Below are 7214 nucleotides of genomic sequence, written 5' to 3'. Positions count from 1 at the left end.
CTTCTTGGCGGATCGCCGAGCGGATCCAGTCGCCCTGGATCCAGCCCTTCGGCAGGCCGGCTCATGAGGAAGATCCTCCCCGACCGGTCGCCTTCCCCTTCGCCTTTGTCGTCGCCTTCTTCGCCCGCTCCAGAGCCGCCGTCTTCTCCTTCCCCATCGTCGCCGGCGAGACGCGTACGGAGCGGCGGCGCTGGGGCGAGAGCGAGCGCGACGAAGAAGCCTGAAGAGAAGAAGAAATGAGAACGCACTGTTCAAGAAACCCCGGTCCGACGCCTTATATGAGGTCGCTTCCGAGTGGCTGACTGGTAGGCCCGGACGATCCTATCAAATCCCGTAACAATCGCGCGCACGATACGTGGCGGAAAAGGTGGCGCAGAGATCGAGGCGGCTCCGCCCTATCCCATCCGATTACTGCGGCCTCCCCCGTCCCGCGCGCTTCCCAAAATTAGAATCCCACGAAATCTGCGGGCAGCAGAACAACTTGTCAGACGGAAGATCTCCTCCACACCGTCGCTCGAAACTTTTCAAGTAAAGAAACTCACTCGACAAAAAACTAAGAATGGATCAAGGCGACTGAAAAGGAAGTTGCTGTCATCACTCAGGTTCATTGATCCGAAACAAGATATGCTCATGGCATGAAAAATGAGTCGGAGAAGTTCTCAACTCCTTCCCCACTCAAACCTCGATCCATTCGGGGGCTAATGATGAAGCTATGTACCTAGGGTAGGGTCATGGACCTGTCCTAACTGACCTACCCAAGGACATCTCTAGAAGAAATCACCTTTCAATCGACTTGGAGGTGTTCCACTCGACAGACTCGAAGACACTCGACCAAGAAGCAATCACTCGACCAAGATCCAACCACTCGACGGCCAAGAGACCTAAAGTCACTCCGCATGCTAACGGTCGGTCATTAAGTAGCTTTTATGGTCATCATAGCATTTTATTAGGGCGTTACCAGTAACGCCCGACCTTAATGTATTTGAAACCCTGCATAACTGAGGGTCGGAGGGGTCTGGCGAACTCTATATAAGCCACCCCCTCCTCAGTGTAAAGGGTTCGCACCCCTGTAATTCATACACATATAATCCAGTCGACCGCCTCCGGGCTCCGAGACGTAGGGCTATTACTTACTCCGAGAAGGGCCTGAACTCGTAAACCTCGTGTGCTTACAACTACTCCATAGCTAAGATCTTGTCTCTCCATACCTACCCCTACATTACTGTCAGACCTAGAACCACGACAGCAAGCACCTCGGCGCCCGCGGTCATGGCGCCCGTGTCGCGCCCGCGCCCCAGTTTCGGGTTCGTCTTCGATTCCCCTCTCTTCTCCGACAAGACCCTCCGCCTGGAGGTGGTTGCTGCTGCCGCCGATACGACTCTGGCAGGCGCGAGGAGGCGCCCCCGCGGTATGCCGTGCCGTCGGCCCCCCCCCCCTCCGGTGCTTTTCCTGCGATGAGGCCCACGTTTCTTGATTTCATTTTCCGTTCAGCTGCGTTCAACTAGTTGTGATGAGGTCCACGTTTCTTGATTCTTCCTGTTCGATCTTGGTCCGGGCCGTGCATATTTCTGTGCAATTCCAGCAGGATATAAAAAATAATCGGTAATCTAGGTGAAATATGATCTTGTTCTAAGATTGTCTGTTGCACAAGATTTAAGACCGGATTGCGAATTTAGGTGATAGTTGGTGTCGTTCTAATATTGCCTCGTTGCACAAGATTTAGGGCTGGTTGGAAATTTAACTGAAATTTGATCTTGTTCTGAGATTGCCTAGTTGCACAAGATTTAGGCCAAGTTGGAAATTTAACTGAAATTTGATGTCGTTCTGAGATTGCCTAGTTGCACAATATTTATGACAGGTTGGGGATTTTCGTGAAATTTGATGTTGTTTTCTAAGATTGCCTCGCTGCCCAAGATTTAAGGCAGGTTGCAAATTTAAGTGAAATTTGATGTCCTTCTAAGATTGCCTAGTTGCACTAGATTTTTGACAGGTTGGTAATTTACGTGAAATTTGATGTTGTTTTCTAAGATTGCCTCGTAGCACAAGATTTAGGAGATTTTGGTTAAATTTGATGCTGTTCTAAGATTGCCTCGTAGCACAAAATTTAGGACAGGTAGATTGCTCCAGTATCTTGGAGCTATGAATAGCGAAGCAGCTTCTGATTAGCTTTTATCTTGCTTCCAGTATCCTGTTAAGACTGTTGAAAATTTGAGCCTCTTCTAAGCAGAATATTCAAATCTGCCCTTTACCCTCGTCATCTCTCCTAAGCAGGATCTGCTATCAACAGTTTTTACCTTCCTTCCAGTATCTTTCTTGTACCTATGAACTAGCCCTTTACTCCCATAATCTCTTCTAATAGGTTTCATGTCCTCTAAATGCAGAGGATCTTAACACAGATGATGTTACTTCACCAGACACTGTAAAGAAGGTTTGCCTTCATCATATTCTTCTCAGTTACGATATCAGTATAAAAAGTTTTACTACACAGTCTCATTTGCTTGTTTTGTCCCTGTTTTTCTATTTGTAAACCAAAACAGAGGCAACAGGCATATGAAAGAAGGGATGAGTCTACTTTGGAGGAAAGCGATGAGTCTGCTGACAATACAGTAAGAAAATTCTCTTACTGAAAACTTGCATTAACCTACATCCTTCACTCAGTCAGCACATAAATTACTTACAGTATTATTTATGTGACAATCTGCTTCTATTTTTTTGCCATTATCAGAAAAACCAAGGGTGTGCAGGGGTCATTGTGGTTGGCAATACAAACCCAGCGAAACCACAGATTATCAAGGAAAAGGATATGAATGTAAGTCTGATTCTAATGTGTGTTTCTTGCTTATGTTCAGACTATAGTGTATTGCTGTCAATCACGGTCATAGGCAGGTTACATTTCATTTCTAATAATACAGTATTTTCTATTCAAACATACCTCTATGCAAACATATTTGAGTTTGAGTTAAGAATCTTCAAAATTCAGATGACCAACATAGGGCCGTATTTATTACTCCTACCATAATCCGATCATGTCTTAATATGCTAGAATGCTTCTGCTTCATGTACCAATAGTATAATTTGTTTTTACTCTTCCTTCGACTATGGATCATGTCTTCATGTACCAAATTAAATTATGCTACAATTTTACTCCTGAATTCTAGAATGTTTCTGCTTCTAATTTTTTACTTCATTATCCATAATTCAGATAGGCTGTTTCTGCTTCAGGTACTTGGCCTTAGCAGATTATCCATAATTCAGATAGGTTGTTATTTACATCTAGAATGTTTCTGCTTCATGTACCAAAGATTATTATTTAGAAGGAGGAGCATTTCTTATGCTTCTGCCTTGTCTAGATTGTTTTTGCTTCTTATGCTCCGGTAAATTGTTATTATGTGCACTCCTGTCATAATCGGATCATGTTGACTACTAACATGTTGTGCATCTGCGCAGGATGATAAGTCAACTGATTTCTCCAGGAAAGAAAGGTGCGTGGATATGGGTTTGTTGGATAGCTGTTGTACTTTTTGACAGTTTTATAGGCTTAGTTGCATAAGGAAAACTCCCCTTTTGTTCTGTTCTTATGCCAGGCGCTGTATTATTTTTGTATCTATTTAGCTGTGCTTCTGTTTTAATTAGCATAATTAAAATCAACAATGATAATCTATTGTTCATGATTTGAAACGATTAATAGTCTTTGCCAAAAGAGAATGAACAGGAAAAAATATGTTTCTGAAGAGTCCTTGCCAAAAGAGAATGAACAGGGAAAATATGTTTCTGAAGTTTATACTGCATGAATCCTTAGAAATATATTGCTGATGCAGCACCCTTAGTTTCAGTGATTTCTTATTATGATTTTTTGCCCTTCCAGAGAGATTGAAAAGGAAGGATCTTTAGCGTACTATGCGAGGTTTCAAGGGGGAGGAAAGACAGAACATGCTGTCCAAGGCTTGGGTGAGTGTTTACAAGTGATTTTTATCCTATTATATGATTTCCTCTCCTGTTTGTTTTGTTTTGAACTTTGCACATGATTGATAATGATGATAAATTTTTGTCAGTACACCATTGTAACATATGCCCTGTCATGCTCCCTTTGAGTCTTATTTCTGAACTGTTTTTGTTTATTTTACTGTTTATCGCAGATAATGTGCAGAAAACACCAGTCCTTTGTGTTAAACATATTAGGATTTCCTCAATGCTCTTAGCTTCTGAAAGCCAATTTTTCCATAAGGTACTTTTAACTAATTATGATTATGATAGTTGTTTTGATTAGTGCGTGTTTCCCAGCTTATTTAGTGTTTTGCTTCTTATAGCTTTTTACAAACGGCATGATGGAGTCTAATCAGAACATCATTTCACTTCAAGTGTCGGAAGAAGGTTATGAAATTCAATTCATATACTTCTTACGCAATGAAAGGCTAGGCTTGGTTTTAATATAGTTTTTTGATATATATCTTTCAGAGGTTGAACCGGTGCTGGAAATAATAAATTTTATTTATAATGGAGAATTTAGCAAATTGGACCCCAAGGATTTGCTTACCACTCTACTTACAGCAGACAAGTATGAAGTTTCTCGAGCTATTATTGAGTGTGGAGAATTATTATTCAAATCAGAGATGACACTTGAGACTGCTTTGATGTACTCCCTCCGGTCCTTTTTACTCTGCATATTAGAATTCTCTGAAGTCAAACTTCACAAAGTTTGACCATATTTTTATAAAATAATATCAACATCTGCTATGCTAAAGTTATATAATATGAAACTTTAAGTCATGACACATCTAGTGGTATTGATTTCAGATTGTGAATGTTGGCATTTTTTTCTACAAAGTTGACCAAACTTTATGAGGCTTGACTTTAGTCAAATCTTATATGCGAACTAAAAAGGACCGGAGGGAGTACTTGGACTTTCCGGCCACAAGTTCAGTAGTATTGGAAGCCTTGGGACCTCTCAAGTCTGCATCTGGTGACTTTGTAGCTCTCAAATTCAAGGATGTTGTCCGGTAAGTGACCTCTGAAATGACTCCCTTTGTTCATCGAATTGGTTTGTTGGCCTATTTGAAATTTGAGGGGGTTTTGAATTGGGGATTGCAGATCGAAGTACAAACAATACTTGGGCACGGGACACTTCGCCAATAATGTTTCTTTGAGCTAAATCAATATGTAGAATGTTGGAATTTTTCATGTATCAGAATCATCAGTTTTCCTTGCTTTTGATTTGCATATAAGTTATACAGCTCATATAAGTAGTCTTCTGCACATGCATATAGATGATTTCTATTACCTATTATTTCAGGCATGAGCATGAGCTTCTCCAAATGCCCCTCTGAGTGATCAGATGTGTTTTTATGAGTAGCGACCTGGTTGTCCCTTCGGAATATTATGTTTACAGCTTTTTGCTCAAGTGGGTCTCAGAGAACTACCCTGATCTGAGTCACAGAACGGTTGTCTTCCGCAAAGTGTTGTTACATCTTGTCAGGTTCATGCATATGTCACTTGAAGGGCTAATGCAGTTTGCTGGTTGCCCTCTAATGGCTGACAAAGCGCAAGTGATGACCATGATTGTCAATGCATTGCTGTTCAAGATTAACAATTCATGCCGCCGAGTTCGCCAGTGGAATTATGAGCCTAGGGTCTATCTGACCAAACCAGTGAATGTTTCAGTTCTTCATCCATATGCTGAAGCTGTAGCCTACATGGACTTGAATTTGGATGACTGCTCTCGAATGAGTACACCAGGGAATACAAGCTACATCAATTCAGAGCTGTTCACCTTTGCTGGATATAGGTTCTTTCTGAAGGTCGTTTGTAGGATGGATCCAGCTTCCAATGTGCCCACAACACTTGGTTTATTTGTTGGTACTAATCATACGAGCCAACCACCAGTTAATCTAAATCTTTCCTTTGCTGTGAGGCAAAGGCCTTCCGGAGATTTCGTCCATAAGTTCACATTTAATCAGACTTTTGCAAGTGGCAACACATTTGGATTGGTGGATCTGCTCTTGTGCCCGTGGTCGCAGCTAGTTAGTGATGGGAGCATCTATCTTATAGATGGCAGAATCCACTTGCGAGTCCAACTGAGGACTGAAGCTGGGTAGGTAGTCATCACATTAGGCAAAATGGTGTATCCCAGGTGGTCTTGGATTGGGAAAAAAAAATTGTACAGTACATTGATTCTATATTGTACCATGTTTTGTACCTTGTTAGTTTCTTAGTTTCAGTTGTGTGGTTGAATCAATAACTGATTGTTCCCTGCATAAATGTTAACAGTTTTTTACTTTTCTACCTAGTCAGTTTCTTAGTTCCAATTGTGCGGTTGAATCAATAATTGGTTGTTACTCGCATAAATGTAAACACAGTTTCTGTTTTTCTTTGTTTTTTGAATTTGGTGAACACAGTACAACCTACTGCCACCACTCTACCTACAGTTGATAGCTAGCAGATTAGTGCTGTAAAATTCCATCCAAGCTTGCCTTCAGATTATATATTCCTTTAAGCTTTGATGGTTGCACTTATATATTCTTTCCATTCCTTGCACACAGATGGGTAGAAATGAACGCACTTGCTTGAGTAAATCATGTGAGAGCCTTCACAGGACAGACGCACTACACCGAAGCTAGAGTAGTAATTTTTTATTTCGCAAAAAAGCTAGAGTTTTACCAAGTTTTAGGTTCAACAAGAAAGTATCTAGAAATGCAACAGGGTGGACAACCTATATGATGAGCAACGCGTGCAAGCAATAAAAGCTTGCACAAAGTAAATGGACGAAATAACTACAAGTGGAGTCGATGAAGACAAGGATATGTTGTCGAAGTTCCCTCCTTTGGGGGAGGTACGTCTCCGTTGAAAAGGTGTGGAGGTACGATGGTCCCCAAATGTCCCTAGGACCACCTTATTCTCCTCATGCCCTCGCACGATGCAAGGTGCCGCGTATTCATTAGTGGTGCCCTTGAAGGCGGCAACCAAAACCTTTACAAACAAGGTTGGGGTTCTCTCCACAACGTAATTGAAAGCTCCCAACAGAAGCTTCACCACAATGGAATGTGGCTCCGACGTGGCCTTTTTCGTCTAAGGTGCCCAAGCACCTAAGAGTAACAAGTTCCACAAGTGAAAGTATGGGGGACTCAAATTTCCTTCGTTAAAAGTGTAGATCTAGGTCTCCTCCCTCAATCCCTATCAAATCAACAAGTTTGGTTGGCTAGAGAAGGATATCGAGCAAG

At 41.8% G+C, this 7214-nt stretch overlaps 2 protein-coding genes across 2 annotated transcripts; both read left to right on the top strand.

Moving 5' to 3' along the window:
- Positions 1–2087: 2087 nt before the first annotated feature.
- Positions 2088–4801, top strand: LOC125526454 (BTB/POZ domain-containing protein At4g01160-like). The gene is made up of 9 exons (XM_048691156.1): positions 2088–2428; positions 2538–2606; positions 2726–2809; positions 3448–3482; positions 3866–3948; positions 4137–4225; positions 4308–4371; positions 4456–4633; positions 4795–4801. The coding sequence occupies exons 3-9, from the start codon at positions 2804–2806 to the stop codon at positions 4799–4801; spliced, it is 462 nt and encodes a 153-aa protein (XP_048547113.1). The 5' UTR covers positions 2088–2428; positions 2538–2606; positions 2726–2803.
- An 18-nt stretch (positions 4802–4819) lies between these two features.
- LOC125526453 (BTB/POZ domain-containing protein POB1-like) lies at positions 4820–6155 on the top strand. The gene is made up of 2 exons (XM_048691155.1): positions 4820–4997; positions 5291–6155. Exon 2 carries the CDS (start codon positions 5343–5345, stop codon positions 6090–6092), a length of 750 nt encoding a protein of 249 aa, XP_048547112.1. The 5' UTR covers positions 4820–4997; positions 5291–5342; the 3' UTR covers positions 6093–6155.
- The last annotated feature ends 1059 nt before the right edge of the window (positions 6156–7214 follow it).

This window comes from Triticum urartu, unplaced genomic scaffold, assembly GCF_003073215.2.
Source record: "Triticum urartu cultivar G1812 unplaced genomic scaffold, Tu2.1 TuUngrouped_contig_10157, whole genome shotgun sequence".
In the NCBI taxonomy this organism is placed as follows: Eukaryota; Viridiplantae; Streptophyta; class Magnoliopsida; order Poales; family Poaceae; genus Triticum; species Triticum urartu.
The sequence above is the reverse complement of the archived record's forward strand: the minus strand, read 5'-3'. Positions and strand labels throughout refer to the sequence as shown.